This window comes from Microcaecilia unicolor, chromosome 9 (genome assembly GCF_901765095.1).
Source record: "Microcaecilia unicolor chromosome 9, aMicUni1.1, whole genome shotgun sequence".
NCBI lineage: Eukaryota > Metazoa > Chordata > Amphibia > Gymnophiona > Siphonopidae > Microcaecilia > Microcaecilia unicolor.
In genome coordinates this window covers 197,258,528-197,277,995 of record NC_044039.1, presented here as the reverse complement: position 1 = coordinate 197,277,995, position 19,468 = coordinate 197,258,528, and the positions used below count along the sequence as shown (strand labels likewise).

Genomic DNA, 19,468 nt, shown 5'->3' with positions numbered 1-19,468 from the left:
GGCGGGGTTAATGACGGCAGGGGCAGGGTGTGTGGTTTGGAGCTGGTTTTGGGCGGGGAAAATTATTTAAATCTGGCAACCTTGCTTGTAATTGTAAAAGAGCAAAAGGTGCAGAAAAAAAAAAAAAGAGAAACCCTACTGTCTTTTTTTTGTGTATGGTGTACAGCGCTGCCTTGTAGCGCTATAGAAATTATAAGTAGTAGTAGTAGTGCACCTGGTATTCCTAGGCAGTCTCCCATCCAAGTAGAAACCAGTCAGGCCCAACCCTGCTGAGCTTCCAAGATCATAGGCAATGCCTGTACTGCCAGTATAAAAAGAGTTTCACAAAGGAAGGAGGGAAACTTCCAAGCTGTTCAAGCAACTGCCCTCAGAAAAAAAACGAGGGGACAGAGAAATCTGTAAATAAAAATACTAAATAGGCCCCTTTCAGAGGCCCAACATACAAGGAGCCCTGCTCTGATGCTGTTCAGTTTCCCACACCAGAAACAGTCTTAGCCACCGCAGGAACTTTAAGAAAATCTAAACTCACCACAGACAGTGAGGCCTATTGCTATCAATGTACCCATTTAGGCAAACATGGCTTTACAGCTCAGGTGATTCTTGCTGCCCTGAAAAGACTCCCTCTGAATAGAGGAAGACAGGGGAGAAATGGACCCTACTGCTAAGCTGGAGAGAAAACATCCCCTCTTCGGGACAGGGTCCATCAGAAGAGACAGGCAGGGAACAAGCCAGAAAACTCCAAAGGCTGAACTAAAAAGGAACTGTCAGTTCCCCTACCAGACTTCTTCAACATATAGGATTACAGAGCAGCAGAATGAGCTTGGGGGGGGGGGGGGGGGGGGGGGAGTCAGAAATCCCCTGCCCCAGAGAAGCCCCCAGTGGCTGACATGCATCCCAAAAAAAACAAGGCACATCGCAAGACCAACAGATTCCTTCTGGAAAACTTAGCCCTCGAGATAGACATAAAAACTCCCCCAATCACGAAAAGAGCTACAGAGGCCAAGCTCTTTTTAAGAAGAAAGGTTCAAATTATGGGTCCCAGAGCAGAGGACATCCTGCTCAGAAGATATAGAAGCTTAAAGTACTTCTGTTCTTCCCCTGGATCCCCTTGCATAGTGGGGGCCAGGGGCATACCTGCGTGGGGCCACAGGGGCCTGGGCCCCCGCAGATTTCGCCCTGGCCCCCCTCCCGCCGCCAACCCTCCCCCACTAATGTTGTTTACCTTTGCTGGCGGGGGACCCCAACCCCCGCCAGCCGCTGAGGTCTTCAAAGTTCTTGTTCGTCGTCCTCCGTGGCCATACTGTACCCTGTTGATTCGGAGTCTGTCTGACGTCGCACCACGTTGTATGCGCGTACAACGTGGTGCGACGTCAGACAGACTCCGAATCAGCAGCGTACAGCATGGGCACGGAGGAGGACGACGAACAAGAACTTTCAAGACCTCGGCGGCTGGCGGGGGTTGGGTTCCCCCCACAGCTGAAGAATTATTTTTAAAAGCAGGCGGAAGCGGACCTCGGCTGGCGGGGGTTGGGGTCCCCGCCAGCAAAGGTAAACAACGTCAACGGGGGAGGGTTGGCGGCGGGAGAGGAGGTGGAGAGAGTCGTTGGTGGCAGGGGGGGGGCTAAATGTGCCTCCTCCCTCTGGCCCTGGCCCCCGCTACTGCCAGAGTCCAGATACGCCCCTGGTGGAGGCAGTTTGAGAAGAATTTGTGCCACTGCCCCAGCTACATGCAAACAGTTTCTGATTCAACAGTGATTTTGGTAAAGGAAACCAAAGGCTGGAGAAAATAAAGGGGAATCCCCTGGACCAGCAGTCTCTAATGGAACACAAGGTCCTTTAGGAGAAGCCGCCCCTCCCCCCTGCCCACATCAAGGCCACATGGCGGGAAAGGATCAGAGCTGATAACAGGAGAAAAGAGAGCCACGCCAGCAAAAAGGTGCACGTTCCCGCCATTTTAGCGTGGGAAAAGTCTGCTCGGGAAAGGGGAACTTCAGCACTTCCCTCCCCAGCATTCAAACATGCCACCACACAGAATCCCGCTGCGCAGCATCTGCCACCGCAGCGGGAACAGCTTTCAAACGCCAGCGTCGCCCATATTAAAGCACTGTACCCCCGCGCCGAAAGAGAAAGGCAGGGACTCACCGAACAGTAGGTGTCTCTGGAGGAGAAGCAGAGTCCCACAGACACAGCAGCCTGCTGCCTAACCGACACACAGACTGAAAGCACAGCACTAAGATAGGGAAACCCTGTACTGCCCGGTCCTGTCAGAAATCTTGTTTCTTCTGTTTTGTTTTGGGGGGGGGTTTTAACACCAAATGAAGGTAAAAGAGCTCTCTTGTTTTTTTGTTTTTTAACTGGTGAGGAAGGCCAGAGCTCTAAACACTGGGAGGCAAGGGGGGAAAGGGTTCCGCAGGGACCCTGAAGACTGAGTATGCCCCCAAAGTCGGCAACACCAGCCAGACACCCCTAAACTCAACTGGCCCGCAGGACCCAGGAGTATCCCCAACAGACATAGTGCTGCTGAAGCGCCATCCACCACCTGCTGGAGACAGAGATGTACTGAGGTGAAGGAGGAGCTGATCGTCTGGTATCACTGCCTTCAGCTTTGTAATCTAAGGATTATGATATTGTACAAACAAGCTTAAGATGTCCTTGACCTACATCTAACAAGGGGTCTGCTGGCATTTACTACATACCACTATCATATTGTGGATCGGGTTGTAGTTAAAATGGAAATTGGCTTTTCTGCGCCGTACAATGAGAAACCCTACTGAAGGCAACATAATAGCTATCATTTAATGTCATTAAAAAGAGAAAAAGGTTTTGACATGAATATTCCTGTTGGTACTGGTTGCTTCTCTCTTGAGACAGAACTTCTAATCGAGCATTCAACAGAAAGACAGACACATTCCCTTGCACAAAGCTACTTTATTTACCACTAAATCTCTATTTGCAGAAACTGGGTCAGCGTCATTTCAGAACACGTGCAAGTGGGCCTGGCTCCACTTCTTGTAGTCCCTCTCCATCATACAGGCTCAGAATTGTTTCGGTAGTCATCATGGCATGCGGACCACAAAGAGTCTCATGTTTTGAGCATTATTCTGCCTTGAGGATCTACAGTCACTTGAAAGAACATATCCATTTTCAAAACAAGACAACAGAAAAGAAAAAGGAAACTGTTTGCACATCGGGGGCGGACTGACCGTGCTCTGGGCCCTCAGGCCCAATCCACACACCGCCACCCCGCACACTAGTGCGCCCTCCCCAGTCCTACCTTGAAGGGCATTGGTGGTCTAGAGGCCTCTTAGGGGGCAGAAAGGAACCTCTTTCCTGCCCCCTGTCGTGCCCAGCATCACCGTGTTTCCAAAATGGCTGCCGAGACTTCCTGCGGTAGTCTTGCCGGTCTCGGCAGCCATTTTGAAAATGTGGCAGCACCGGGCAGAGTAGCAGAGGGAGCAGAAAAGAGTAAGGTTCTTTCCTGCCCCTGAAGAAGCCGCTAGACCACCAGAGTTATTCAAGGTGGGACCAGAAGGGGCCCACTAAGGCTCAGGGGGGCTGCCGGGGGGGGGGGGGGGAAGAGGGGAAAGAGCCTCTGGGCCCCTCAAGCACTGCCCAGTTGTCCATATGGATAAATCCTTCTCATCTGTTCCCTTCTCCACTACTGCCAACTCTAGACTTCGCGTCTTCTGTCTCGCTGCACCCTACGCCTGGAATAAAACTTCCTGAGCCCCTACGTCTTGCCCCATCCTTGGTCACCTTTAAATCTAGACTGAAAGCCCACCTCTTTAACATTGCTTTTGACTCGTAACCACTCGCCTCCACCTACCCTCCTCTCCTCCTTCCTGTACACATTAATTGATTTGATTTGCTTACTTTATTTCTTGTCTATTAGATTGTAAGCTCTTTGAGCAGGGACTTTCTTCTATGTTTGTGCAGCGCTGCGTATGCCTTGTAGCGCTATAGAAATGCTAAATAGTAGTAGTAGTAGTCCGCCCCGATGCACATGGAACCCCAAATTCTATAAAGCTGTGCACACTGTTTCATAGGACAAGGTCAATTACATGCTTAACTTATTAGATGCTAACTGACCAACCAATACTTACCCATTATTGGTGTTAACACTAATTGGTTTTACTTTGCACTAATTGGAGTAAATTTTCAGTTAGTCGCTATTCTATAAACTGAGCACACAATTACCACAACATGCAACTGTAAGGGGGGGGGGGGGGGGTGTGGACCTGGTTGTAGCACGGGCAGGATAGGCGCATGCCAAAGAGGTACACGTATGGGTTATAGAGTACTCGCAATTATGTGGCCAAACTGCCTACAATTAGGTGTGAAACTGCCGTTACAGAATTCACACTTTGCACTCATCATGTAGGTGCCCTTTTGAGAATTTATCTCTGTGTTACTGCATGTTATTTATGGACAGTACACAAAAGGGAAGATCAGGGATGAAACAAGCCTGGAAATGACGTGAAAAAAAAAATTTTAAAATATGGTTCCAATCCACACCGCACTCTGCTTTTCAGTCTGTTATTATTATTATTTAATTATTATTATTATTGGTTACATTTGTATCCCACATTTTCCCACCTATTTGCAGGCTCAATGTGGCTTACATAATACCGTGAAGGCATTCGCCTAGACCGGTAGAAACAAATACAAGGTGATATAGTGGTTGAATAATGGTGCATTTGTTTTAAGTACAATGGGATCGAGGGGAGGAAGATTATATATTGACCATTACGAGCTTTGGTTTACTGTGTTGCAGGATGTAGGTATTTATGTTGGATCGGTGGGATATGCCTTTTTGAACAGGTTGGTTTTTAGTAATTTCCTGAAGTTTAGGTGGTCATAGGTTGTTTTCACAGCTTTTGGCAATGCGTTCCATAGTTGTGTGCTTATATAGGAGAAGCTGGACGCATAGGTTGTTTTGTATTTAAGTCCTTTGAAGTTTGGGTAATGGAGGTTTAAGTATGTTCGAGATAATCTGGATATGTTTCTGATTGCTAGGTCTATCAGGGCCATCATGTATCCTGGGGCTTGGCCGTGGATAATTTTGTGGACCAGGGTGCAGATTTTGAAGGTAATACGTTCTTTGATTGGAAGCCAGTGTAGTTTTTCTCGGAGGGGTTTGGCACTTTCGAATCGCGGTTTGCCAAATATCAGCCTGGCTGCTGTGTTTTGAGCGGTCTGGAGTTTCTTTTGTGAGTTGTTCTTTGCATCCCGCATAGATTCCGTTGCAGTAGTCTGCATGGCTTAGTACCATTGATTGTATTAAGTTGCGAAATATTTCCCTCGGGAAGAAAAATATTATGCGTTTAAGTTTCCACATTGAGTAGAACATTTTCTTTGTTATGGAGTTCACTTGGCTCTCGAGTGTGAGGTTCCGGTCGATTGTAACGCCGAGTATTTTCAGACTGGTTGAGATGGGGAGGGAGTGTTCTGGGGTGATTACGGTTGTGGGTTTGTACGTATTGTGTCGAGATGAGAGGATGAGGCAGTGTGTGTTAAACCTATCGTCAAAGTAAATGGAGAAGCACGTTCTTTGGAATAGCCTAACAGTTTGCTTTCAGCATCCGCACCCCCCCCCCCCCACACCAAAATAAAGCTTCTGGAGTATGCATATTGATTGCAAACATTTTAATAAAACCAACAGGCTTTGTCCTAAGGGGTTCAGGAGACACTGGTGCAGTACAGCAGATCAATACCATCCCACAGAGCATGATTCCATCTGCTTCCAACGATGTCCCTCTGGCAGAAACCTAAAATGTACAATACAGTGTCCCAGAGAGCATAACCTGTGATCATTTTCCTCCACAACACCGGGGGTAATTAATCTCACGTGAGCTGGAAAGCAACGAGGAAATGTAACAACAGCCAGAGCTCTTACTGGTGCCATGCCTCTCCGACTCTGCTCTGAAATCACACAGACATTTACAGAAACGCTGGCTACGTTTCTAAATAAATAATGTATTGGCATGAGCTTCTTCCTTGCATGTACCTCTCCTTAAAATTAACACTGATGGTATTGTGTAAAAATCTTAGAATTCCATTCTCTCCTCTCCCCGCCTAATACAATGTCCCAGCCACAATATGGGCACAATCCCTTGGTGCTGCCAAGGGGCAGCAGATCCTGCTATGTAGTATCTGCTCAATAATTCAAATCTACCCCAAAACATGAGGGATCCCTGTCATGAAAACAGATAATTCACACTGAAGTAAACTGGTCAACACTTCGCTCTAGTTAAATTCAAAGCCTCAAATGTGCACAATGTTCAGGTTTAACGAGAAAAGGGCAGGTACAAATAAAAAGTAGCACATATGAATTTATCTTGTTGGGCAGACTGGATGGACCGTGCAGGTCTTTTTCTGCCATCATCTACTATGTTACTATCAAACAAAGCCAACATTTAACAACGAAATAAATCTTGAACAATCATCAAGCGATAATATAACAGCAATCAAGCTTAAAATACATCTTTACAGCAAAAACTGAGTAACACGTGATCCTTTTTTTATTTTATACAAAGACTCCCCCACCCTCCCCCTCCTCAGTACCATAGTCTCTTTCAAATTTAACCGTAATATACAAGATTATCTCCTCCTCCCCCCCAACCTATTTTTTTTTTAATTTTCATGAAGTCTTTATTAATACGTAAAACCCAGATTCAAGTACATAGCACACAGCATAGTACATTTCAATTGTACAGAACCAATCTCTGATAATATGGATGACAGATAATACAGCACATGGTAAGACTCGCACTGCATACCCATCAAACCATACATTTCTTGCTGCACGAGTTCGCCCCCCTAACCTATTTTATCCCAATTCTTAAACATACATTGAGATGGACCAGCGTCTGGGCGCTTATGACCCCAGGCCATCTATGAAAAGATAACATCCAGTATCCCCAATCCTCCCTCCCCTAGCAGAGAACCCCAAGGTACCCTCTATTTATACCAGTACTAGCTTAAAACACATTCTGAAACCTGTTCAACACTGCACTTCTTGCTTTATGGGAGATTTTTTGTAAGTAACAGTTCCAGATAGACACAAAAGCCCTTCTTCCTTTTGGGGAATACCCAGGCTGCCGAGAGACTGAGCCAAGTCCGGGGCAGGGCCGCCCCCCCACCCAATCGCTGCTGCTGTCTCCTCCCTCTCCTGCTCCCAGGCCCCAGTCTCTACCTGCCTACCCTCAGCTCCCTCGACAGCCCCCTTCTGTCTGCCACTGGGCCCCCTGCATTTAAAAAAAAAATCTCTAAATCGGCAGAACAGTACCAGCGAGCAGTGCCTCGCGTCTGTGTGAAAAGTGGCAGATCGCCTCGGGCCTTCTCTCACTGTGTCCCGCCCTCATCTGATGTAACTTCCTATTTCCGCGAGGGCGGGGCACAGTGAGGGAAGGCCCGAGGCGATCTGCCGCTTTCACAAAAACGCGAGGCGCTACCGATATAGAGTTTTTTGGGGGGGGGGGGGGATTTAACGCAGGGGGCCCGGTGGCAAACAGATGGGGCCTGTCGAGGGAGCTGAGGATAGGCAGGTGGAGACTGGGCGCCAGAGGCCCGGGAGCAGAAGAGGGAGAGAAACCCCGGCGCTGAGCCCAGGAAATTTTGCCCCCCCCCCCCCCCCCCCCCCTCGGCAACCCTGGGAATACCTAACAGCCCTTGCCTCCCATAACATAAAAGCATACAATCTATTTCTCCAGTACCAAAAAGAGAGAGGATCCTCCTGCAACCAATGCTTTAGTTTGCTCTTCTTCAAATGTGAACATTTTAAAGACAGACTTCTATACAGCACTTTGTAACAAAAATAGTTTGTTTCCGATGGCCAAGCCCCACTTTGAATTTTTTTGTTCCACCCCAGTTGGCATCAACAAGCATCACACTGAAATCAGGGGATGAAGTGCACAGGAAACTCCTGATCCATTGGATTAAGTTAATGATGGGACTGGGAAAAAAAAAAAACCTTCTACTGAAGCATTTCGTTTACCATGCAAAGCCAGAAAGGAAATAATGAGGTTTGCTTGTTCTAATTGTGAACTTAAAATGCTTCCCCCCCACCCCCACAAAAAAGGGGGGGATTTCTCCTACCCCCAGTGTAAAGGAAACTTGTGCTTTGCTAACTGCAAATCAAAAACCACAAGCCCTGGATGGCAATTCAGGCAGTAAGCAAGTCTGCACGTCTTGGATAATGGTACTGGGGATAAACTCTGAAAAGCTACATTCAAAAATCTGAGAATTACAGAGTTACTGTGGCAACCACCTTTCCCCCCCCCCCCCGTACCACTGGAATCAAACACAGGGACAAGAACGTGACCTAACAGATAACACACTGCCATGGTACCAGATGTGACCTCTAAATTCCAATGGGATTCATGTAGTTATTTTAATGAGATGATCAACCCTATGTTAGTTAAAAGGCTGAACCTTTATAAGCCAAATCACATTTAGATTTCGAACCCCTCATTCAAAAACTGAAAGATAAAAAAAATTTGCAGGATGGCTTTTCAGGGGTGGAAACTAACAATGATCTGCTTGAACACTCCTTGAAGTTTCAGTTTAAATTAGCAGCTGGCATTAGAGTGCAAAAATAAAAATTTACTGTACCACTGGTGCACCTGGTCCAGCAGAAAAGACATTTCTAAGGCTCATTGTGTTCTTGCTGCAGTTGCACAGGGTTTTCCAGCACCTCGGTGCAGCGTGCATGGCAGGCGATGCTTCCCAGCACACTGGTTGCCGTGGCCACAGAAGGAGGCTGCTGGCGCCAACCTAATATGTTCCACAAACAATGACACAGAGGGAAATCGGTCTCTTCCCAGCGAGCACAGTGTCTTGCCATGAGAACTGAAATGCTGCTTGATGCACCAGCCATGTGCTGCATGCGCTTTCGGAGTTGATCACCTCGTTATACAATCTCAAAACGGCTAACTCATTCTCTCATGCTGAAAGCAGATCCAGATCCCACTTAAAATTGATTGCTTTCACCCATGTGATACACAGATTAAAAATGCGGGGCTAGCTCTTCCTTCACCAGGCAGGGGCGTAGCCAGACAACAGATTTTGGGTGGGCCTAGGCAAGAAGTGGGTGGGCACCAAGTGTTCTCTACCCCCCCCCCCCCCAACCACCAAAAATATATCTCAGCTGGCAGGAAAATGCTTCTTTCCACCTTGGCAGTCTGAAGTAGGCATGCGCTGAAAACTGAGCATGCACAGGTGCCGGTATCATGGAGAGTAGTGTTTTCGTTACTATTAGGGGGAAGTCTTCAGCTGGCAGAGCTTGAGATCCCCACCAGCTACCATTAAACGTGTGCGACTGTTGGGTGGGCCTGAGCTCTAAGCGGGTGGGCCCCGGCCCACCCAGGCCCACCTGTGGCTACGCCACTGTCACCAGGGTTTCACAATAACTTGCATCAGGTGCATTTTAAGACCAGTAAAATCCACCACAAAAAAAACAAAAACAAAAAATGCTGCACCTCTCCTGGTGAAGGGACCAGAGTTGGCCGAGCTGAGGATGCTGCACACACAACCCCTGGAAGGTGGTGGGAGGTCCCCACTGTCATAAATGGCAACAGCTACCGGCAGGACACAGGAGCCCATGACTGTAGGTTCTGGAAACTAGCTCTGAGGTATAACCCTTTGGTCAAAGACAGTCAGTACGCAGTGGCTAAAGTGTATGGCGGCAATTCTGTGAACCGCTGCCTCATTTTAGATATAAGCAGTGGCGTACCAAGGTGGGGGCGGTCCGTCCCAGGTGTACGCCGCTGGGGGGGTGCCGCGGCGCGTGCCTGCTCCGAGTTCGCTAAACTTCTTTGCTCGTTCGCTGCAGCTCCCTCTGCCCCGGAACAGGTTACTTCCTGTTCCGGGGCAGAGGGAGCTGCAGCGAATGAGCAAAGAAGTTTAGCGAACTCGGAGCAGGCGCGCGCCGCGGCACCCCCCCCCCCCCAGCGGTGTGCACCCGGGGAGGGGGGGGAGGTGTAATTTAGTGGGGGGAGCGCATCGGCGCTCCGCCCCGGTTGCCATCCAGGCAAGGAACGCCACTGGGTATAAGCAACACTTACAATAGTCTGACAGAGATGTTTAAGACTGAAATTTAACTGTTAAACTTTTTTGCATTTACATACACTGTACATTTTGTTGTTAGCAACAGTAGGATGTGAGCTGTGATTGGGTAAACAAGTTCATTAATGCATGATTAATGTCAAGATTATTGTTTTTTCCAGAGTTCCAGGTATGACTCCTAAAGTTTTCCTCAGAAATATTTCCTTAATTATTACTTCGAAAGGAATGAAGCCTGTGAAAACTGGGATTGCATTATAGTCAGTGGGATTTGAATTAGAGACTAGAGTATATGTATCGTTAAATAATTTCTGGTTTTTAAAAGAGAGAGAATGTAATCAGATGTATTATTTCTAACTAAAACCTGGACAATAAGTATGTTCTCAATTAAATGAATTGACTATATGCCGTATTTGGTCTTGAAGAAGCCCACCAGATGATCAATGTGGAATAATGAATTAGACGAGTAATATCTGGGGATAATCAGGTTAATACCATATTTTATTTTTTCTGTTTACTCTTTAATTGAGCTCCTTGTCTTATTTCACTCTCCCTATTTTTCTTCACTTTGTGGTCTGAGAAAGATTGTATATAATCCATATGTCTAGTCGGGATTGTTTTCTTCTTATATTGTATTAATGTGCAGTCATCTCTGTATTACTGTTTGCAAGTGACCCTTATAAAATGAAAAATTATAAATAAATGAGTTAAAAAAAAAACAACACAAGTTCATTCATGTACAGTTTGGATATAAGTGACCTAGGATATGAGAGACAATTTTTATCAGTCCCCAGAAGTTCTACTGTACATTATAAATCACCATTAACAATGTGAATATTTACTTGTGCTCAGAATACCAAGCCTGTAACTTCAATTTGAGAAGGCGACCAACTGCACACTTGTATATCAGCATCAAATTCTCCATGCAAAAAATGTTCATCAATAACTTAGCCTGGCAGATCTTCTGCGATCGTGCGCAGGCATAAAATTTCTTAAATCGTCCTTGTCAAATCTCCACCGTGCTCATAAAAGTGTTGTGAAACACAGGCTGTGTTTGGGAAAGCTTCGGGGGGAGGGGGGGGGGCTTCAATAATAATCCTAATATTATATAAACTGATTTTCATGACGCCACTATGCACTTGGAAGAGAGCTTCCACCGAGAAACCCCTGTACTCAAAAACGTTCGCATTGCTTGTTAATGGTGATTTATAATATATTTCTTTCTTTATTGGCAATAGAAAACACAAACATATTAACCCAAGCAATTAGAAATTTGGATTCCTCATTTAGGTGCCTATCCTATAATGGCAAAAGGACGCGCCTAAACCGTTCTAGTAGAAAGCCGCACTGGCACGCCACTGGTTTAAGTGTGCCATACAACACATGCAACTGACAGTAGTCTATAAGAGGTGCATGTCGTTCGGCGTCAGCTGTGACATGCCAATGCTCCATCCACGCAATTTAGGTGCACTGTTTATAGAATAACACCTAGCGCTTATACACATAACTGCCAATCACGCACGTAAACATTACAATTCCATAAACTGAGTGCCAACTTACAGAATTACCGCATGTGCTGGGGGGGGGGGGTTGAAATGGAAAACAGAGGAAAATAATCCCCACCTACTTCCAAATGGAAGGCTCAGGGCACCACATCCTGACTGAGCTGGAAGTGGAAAAGGAGAAGGAAAAAAATACCAGATATTTAAAAAAAAAAATTAAAACAAAAAACAGCAAAACACTATTTTTACATCTAAATAATTGCAAAGGACTCAAAAACAAAACATATTATGCATCCAACTTCTCCATCATAGGCAGCCAACTATGGAACGCCTTACCAAGATCCATACAAATAGTCAATAACCATCTACCCTTCCGAAAGCTGCTAAAAACTTACCTATTCAAGCATAGGCAGCCAACTATGGAACGCCTTACCAAGATCCATACAAATAGTCAATAACCATCTACCCTTCCGAAAGCTGCTAAAAACTTACCTATTCAAGCAAGCCTACTCAAATGACTTAAATTAGGAGTCCATCTGCGCTACCTGGATCAGACTATGAAGACAGAACCTGGAATATGCTCCTCTATTTAATCCCATGTTCATTCCTCTTCCAACCCCTCACTATACACTCTTACTTACTAAACAACACGCTTTTCCCAATGCACACCCTCTTCACACTCCCCTACCTTTACCATCCTCCTCCCTTACCCATCCTACTCACCCACATCTAATTGACTACCTCTTTATTCACTTTATTACAGCTATATCCATTCTATGTTATTTTGTAAAATTTGATATACTATGTAAGCCACACTGAACCTGCTAACAAGTGGGAAAGCGCGGGGTATAAGCGTTATAAATAATAATAATACATTTCCCAAGGTTAACACCCAAAAAAGATGGAATACTAATGTGAAAAAGCAATCATTTTTAAGGTCAGCTGTCAAATATTTTGGATTTCCTTGAAGCTACAAAGTTAGGTCTAATGCATCCTTTTACCACTGCCAGCTATAAACAACAAAACTCTGTACATCTAATCCATAGTGATGCAAGTGCTCATTTTCAATGCACTTAGACAAAGTACCATAGTTGTACGTCTAAGTGATTTCAAAATAAGCCCTGCACAGTGCTAGGAAGGCTTAAAAGTCATCACATACCTACTGTTGATCTCAGTCAGAGGAGAGAGGAGGAAATGAACCCTCCTGTGACCTACCACTACATGAGAAGTGCATAGGTTTAGCTATTCCTCAAAAGCTCAACTGTCTTGCACATCTAATTACAGGCATGAAAGTTCCTTCATACAGTCCTGAGTTTCCGTTGCTGCCAGGCTTACTTCCTGTCAAATCAGTCCCTGCTAGACAAGAGATTATACCTGCTCAAGCCTCCCAACTTTTCCCCTGGCTTTTACTGCACTCTTCAGTATGAATATGGCAGATAGTTGCTACCTTAACAACAGGCAACATTCAGTTCTAGTGCAGAAAGTTCTGGGATAGCCCAGTGGCTGAGCCAGAGTCCAGCCTTGGTACACAATGACAGGGACCAGTGTTAAGTGCAGGTAAAAGTGGGATGTTAGACCACAGAAAAACAAATCCTGGAGACAGTGGGACCAGTGTTAAGACACAGGCCAGCTTATTTTCGAAAGAGAAAGACGCCCATATTTCGACCCAAATCGGGAGATGGGTGCCTTTCTCTCATGGGCGCCCAAATGGGTATAATCGAAAGTTGATGGGGCGTGTCGGAGGCGTGGTGAAGGCGGGGCTGGGGCATGTTTATCGGCCAAGGAGAGCTGGGCACCCTCGGCCGATAATGGAAAAAAGAAGGGCAGCAGTAGCGAGAATTTGGGCCGCTTTTTTGGACCCTTTTTTTCACGAACAAGTCCCCCAAAAGTGCACCAACTGCTCAGATGACCACCAGAGGAAATCGAGGATGACCTCCCCTGACTCACCCAGTGGTCACTAACCCCCTGCCAGCAAAAAAAAAAAAAAAAAAAAAGAACTTTAAAAACTTTTTTTTCCCAGCCTGTATGCCAGCCTCAAATGTCATACCCAGCTCCATGACAGCAGTATGCAGGTCCCTGGAGCAGTTGTTAGTGGGTGCAGTGGACTTCAGGCAGGTGGACCCAGGCCCACCTGTTACACTTGTGCTGGTAAATGGGAGCACTCCAAACCGCCTCCCAAAACCCACTGTACCCACATCTAGGTGCCCCCCTTCACCCATAAGTGCTATGGTAATGGTGTAGAGTTGTGGGCAGTGGGTTTGGGAGGGGGGGGATTTGGGGGGCTCAGCACCCAAGGTAAGAGAGCTATGGACTTGAGAAGTATTTTAATTTTTTTTTTTTTTTTACTTTTTACAAGTGCCCCATAGGTGCCCGGTTGGTGTCCTGGCGTGAGGGGGACCAGTGCACTACTAATCCTGGCCCCTCCCACGACCTAATGCCTTGGAGTTGTTCGTTTTGAGCTGGGCGACTTCAGTTTCCATTACTGCTGAAAAACAATACCGCCCAGCTCAAATCCGATGCATTTGCCCGGCACCAACCGTATTATCGAAACAAAATATGGACGCCCATCTTTTTCGAAAATACGATCTGTCCCGCCCCTTCGCGGACCCGTCATCAGAGATAATCGCCCATGGAGATGGGCATCCACGTTCGATTATGCCCCTCAGGGTGATCCAGTATAGAAACTAAAGGAGCTGCCCAGCTGGCATCAAATGCCCTGAAGCTCTGCTTCAGTAAATATCATTTAACTTTGCAAAGGGGGGGCCCTTGTGATACTGCAACCCCGAGTGCCTACCCCATCCCCACCATTTCTCAGAAAAAAAAAAGTTCAGTCACTGTAAGGAAACATGTGAAAGCTTGGCTCTTCTCCCAAGCCTTTAATAAAAAATAAACAAAAAAAAAAAAAAAAGAAGGAACCAGCTTGCTGGTTGAACTCACACAAGGACTAATACAACTGCACATACTGGACTGTAGCAGGATTTGCTTATCACTCCTGAACTGAGATTTTACTCATGCAACTTTCTTTAAGTTAGACCACGTATTTTCTAAATCCTATTACTCTATTTATCTATATGTTCCACCCTATGCCATTTATTAAAATGTTTTAATGCATATTGCGTTTAACACAGTATAGCACAGTATGCCACATACAATGTACTGTTATTTGAATATTTTTCCTGCTGAAATTGTCTATTCTCAATGTTCTACCTATCCTTACTGTACATCATCTTGAGTGACTTTCTTTAAAAAAAAAAAAAAAAGTGGTAAATAAATTCTAAACAATTAATAAATTAAGGGTCATCACAGTGCTAGATACCAGCCCTGGCTCTGATTGAACTGGAAGACTAACGTAGTAATAGGAAATTACTAGCTCCCTCCTTTTCATTTTTCTCATTTTTTTTTAAGAGACGTCTTTCTACTTGATATACTTTAACATTTTACACATACCTGTCACAGTAACTATGATATATACCTTCATCACACTACTAACCCCATAAAATTTTATCAGACTGTCCTCATAAAATCAGAACATTTAAAATGCTTTGGCACATCTTAGAATACCATTACATTTAGGTCAATGAATTAATTTTTAACAACATTTTTAAACACATATATTCTCAGACACCCTAGATGTTGAACTCAATGATAAATGGAGTTATCTCAAAGGCAGAGCAAAGCTTTTAACTCCTACTCACTCGTTCAGTACCCATATCTGTTTTATAATTCCCACCTTAAGTAATTCCCTTATCTGTCCTGCTTGCCTGCCTTGATTAGATTGTAAGCTCTGTCGAACAGGTACCGTCTCTTACAAGTGTACAGCGCTGCGTAAGTATACTAGCGCTATAGAAACGATAAGCAGTAGTAGCAGCATTCACACAGTAAGCTTTGCATCAAGAAACACAGTGAAAACAGCTCACAGTTTAATTTTAATAAACAGAATGTTACGAGATCTTGCTATAGTAATTGATAATTCAATTGGGTGTAGACAAATAACATACTTATTCGATCCAGGACGCCTGGGGGAAGGACAAGGAAGAAGGCTCTTTACAAGACTCTGCATTTCTGCAGCTCATCTTAAACTGAGATTTGGTTAAAGCCTTTCGCACGAAGCCTCCCTCCCCCCCAGATACTTTGAACCTTTTCAGCCTGAGATGTAGACAGATTATTCCATAGTACCAACGCGTCTAGCAGCGACCACCACCCAGAGTTTAATCCATTATCCGGCAGCTGAGAGATTGGCAAAGCTGTTATTAACATCTAATGGGGCTTTTTTTTTTTTTTAATCAAGACCAAAACAGCATCAGATAAAGGAGGGTAAATGAAGCTACAACCTCCCACCCCTCTCGATGTGTCTATCTAAGAAGCCTTAACAGCACTGCCCTACGCTTTGGGCTATTTACAACTTTGCAAGGAGATTATAGCTCCCTAAACTTTGTATTGCTTTAAAATTACCATTTGATTGCGCTCACTTGAGGGTGTGGAAATCACTCACCATTGAGTCCATTGGGGATGCTCCTGTGATGGAGAGGTGTGGCCAAGTCGTCCATGGATCTCCTCAGCGCTCCAACCTTGCTGTCCCCGGGCTTGTTGTGAGGAGGGTGGTGGTGGTGATCCGGGCTGCCCGCACTGCCCGTGCTGGACGTGCTACTGCCGTCACCCACGTCCCTGGTCCCCGATCCCCCGTTCAGGTTGCTCAGGCTGGCCTGGCTGTCTATGGAGCTCCTGGAGCCGGCGCCGTTCCTCTCCTCGTCCAGCATGAGCACGATCTCCTTGAGCTCCACGTTCTCCCTGATCAGCGACTCCTGCTGGCCCTCCAGCTCCCGCAGCTTCTGCTGGTAGAGGCCGACCTCCTTCCAGAGCACGCCGGCCGTGTGCCTGCCGAAGCGCTGCCACTCGCGCCACACCTTCCGGCCCTTCTGCCGGTCGTCGTCCAGGAAGCAGCAGAGCTCGCGCAGCTCCTGGTTGTCGTCCTGCAGCTTCTGGTTCACCTCCTTCAGGCCCCGGATCTCGTGCAGGTGCAGCTGCAGCCGCCGGTTCACGTCCTTCATCAGACCGCCGTGCTCCAGCATCAGGCTCATCCTGTCGCCCTCGGCTTTCCGCAGCCGCCTGGCCAGTTCCTCCTTGCTCCAGCGCAGCAGCTCCTCGTCGGGGATTTTGCTGAGATCCTCCCTGGACCCGTTTGCAAGGTTCTTTGCCATGCTTACTTTTGCTTTTTTGAAAATTGTTTTTGCCTTCAATGAATTACACGTGCGGAGAGGGAGGGCTGCGACTGCTCTCTCTCGGGTTAAGGGGACATTTGCGATTGTTTTAATTCTTTTGCCGGAATCAAGTTAAACTCGACTCATAGCCCTGAGATCCGGTAACAGAGCGAGAGAGAAGGTACCGTGTCGGGGGGGGGAGGGGTGAGGAGATGCGCCTCTGGGTCCGATTCACGGTTCTTGCACTTCTTTGATGTCTGTAAAGTGAGCGTCCTCGATCCGCCCGGTAAAACGGGCCCCCTGGTGGATACTATATCAGGTCCCCTCTCCCCCACCGACAGAGATCGCCCGCGATCATTTCCCGCTGTAAGTCCCGGGAGGCGGCGTGCAACTCCCCCAGCAACTTGGATTTCCTCATCCGATTAGGTAGCAGTAGATCTCAAAAGAGTTTGAACAATAAAATCAATAAAAAAAAACCTTCCGATGTTTTTATTTTGGTGTCGTGGTCTTTAGAACCCCTCAAAGGCTAGCTACTTGCAAAAAAAGCTCCTGCACATTTCAGCAGAAACAGAAAAGCGCATTTCTCTCTGGAGAAGTGGAACTTAAAGAACAGAAGAAGAGACGAGAAGAAGACCTAAATAAATAAATAAAAGCTGCTGAACTAGTCCCACCCACTTCAGAGTCCAGCCAATGTTTTCTTAATACAGGAGAGAGATTTAAAAGGAGGCGGGGGTAAACATCTCGCTCAGCCCCGCCCACTTCAGGGACCAGCCAATGCTTCGTTAATACAGAAGTGCGACATTAAAAAGGGGATAAATAATCTTGCGCAGCCCGGCTGACTGGCCGAGCTGTAACCTGCTGAGATCGGGCTCTTGGCTCGGCTCTTCCCGCCCCCATCCCGGGAAGGACACGCGTTACTCTGGAGAACGGGCCCTGCAGCCAATCAGAGTGCAGTCAGGGAAAAGCTTTGAACGCAGGTAGAGAAAAGGTGCTAGGCGGAGTCTCTTTTTTTAAAGGGACCGCACAGCGCAGAGCTAAAAGCCCTTTCCCGGAGCCCAAGTAGTAATCGTAGAGCAGGTGATCGGCGCAGTGTCTAGAAACTGATTTTTTTGTGTGGGGGATTCATTTTTGGGAAAGCTTTATCTGACACGCTTGCTGCAGCCTACGGAAAGAGAAAATTTGATTGTAAAAATGCTGAAATACCATGGTATATTTTTTATATACTGAATCACTTTGCGTGTATTAAAGAATGGAGGGACGATTGAGGATGGGAGAAGGGAAGTTCTGGGATTATGTGGGCACCTAGAGGAAGGTGAGAAGGAGGTGTTCCTGCTCTTCCACCTTCCTTCATCCCCCCTCCTTTTCATCATACTTACTTTGGTATATATCATAGTTTTAGATAATTACTTTAAATACCATCATTATCTATTACAGAGTTGCCAAGTTAGCCAGTCCCAAGAGGGAGATTTCTGGTTAGGTCTGGAACCTACAACATTGATTTTAGTGGGTAGAATCAAGGACTAAAAAATACCATACTGCTTTTGAGCTGCAGTTCAAAACCAGGACTAACTAAACGTTTCTGTCCTGGAACTGGGTAACTAACAGCTCTGCTATTATTCTGATTTAGTTTGTGCTTGGGGCCTATATAGCAAACCATGGGGACTCATTCAGAAATTATTGCCAAAAAAAAAAAACTACACAGCATGCTGTAATCAATGAGAATGGCAGTTACTGCCCTGTTAAAATGTAATCCACAGCTCATTGCTAAATGTCACCTTTCCTGCCAGTGCTGAGCAGTGATTAGCTCAAGCACTGACAGCACAGTGATATTTCAAAAGAAAACAAGTTACTGGCAGTCTGCATGCCCCCCCCCCCCAATCCCCACCCCCATATCAAAGAAAAATGTCTCTGGTGTCTAGCAATACCCTCAATACACATTATGAGCTGGAAAACAGCCAAACACAATCCCAAAGGGTCCTGCAAAAGACAATTGTCACTGTCAACAATGTCTCTCTTCTTTTTACTTTTTAGCAAATGGGAGGTACCCTCAGAAACCAAGGTCCCTGCCAAGGTCTGACCATGAGGACACTATTATCTATACAAGATTTTTGTGCCTGTGATCTTGTCTCTTTCATAGGGTACACTTTCTCACAAGTTCCAAAATAGAACTAATAATGTAATGACTTTTTAATGTATTTATAAATGACCTAGAGATGGGAATAACTAGTGAGGTAATTAAATTCGCCGATGACACAAAATTATTCAGGGTCGTCAAGTCGCAGGAGGAATGTGAACGATTACAGGAGGACCTTGCGAGACTGGGAGAATGGGCGTGCAAGTGGCAGATGAAGTTCAATGTTGACAAGTGCAAAGTGATGCATGTGGGTAAGAGGAACCCGAATTATAGCTACGTCTTGCAAGGTTCCGCGTTAGGAGTTACGGATCAAGAAAGGGATCTGGGTGTCGTCGTCGATGATACGCTGAAACCTTCTGCTCAGTGTGCTGCTGCGGCTAGGAAAGCGAATAGAATGTTGGGTGTTATTAAGAAGGGTATGGAGTCCAGGTGTGCGGATGTTATAATGCCGTTGTATCGCTCCATGGTGCGACCGCACCTGGAGTATTGTGTTCAGTACTGGTCTCCGTATCTCAAAAAAGATATAGTAGAATTGGAAAAGGTACAGCGAAGGGCGACGAAAATGATAGTGG

The 19,468-nt window shown here is 46.1% G+C and overlaps 1 protein-coding gene across 5 annotated transcripts in view; it reads right to left on the bottom strand.

Annotated features, from left to right (window-relative positions):
• Positions 1–17,382, bottom strand: part of LOC115477268 (coiled-coil domain-containing protein 85C-like) — a 258,614-nt gene extending 241,232 nt beyond the window's left edge. For all 5 annotated transcript variants that reach the window (XM_030214032.1, XM_030214035.1, XM_030214033.1 and 2 more), the window contains exon 1: positions 16,057–17,382. In XM_030214032.1, coding sequence (XP_030069892.1) covers positions 16,057–16,762 — 706 coding nt within the window. In that variant the 5' untranslated portion in view covers positions 16,763–17,382. The remainder of the gene's footprint in view (positions 1–16,056) is intronic.
• Between the last annotated feature and the right edge of the window lie 2,086 nt (positions 17,383–19,468).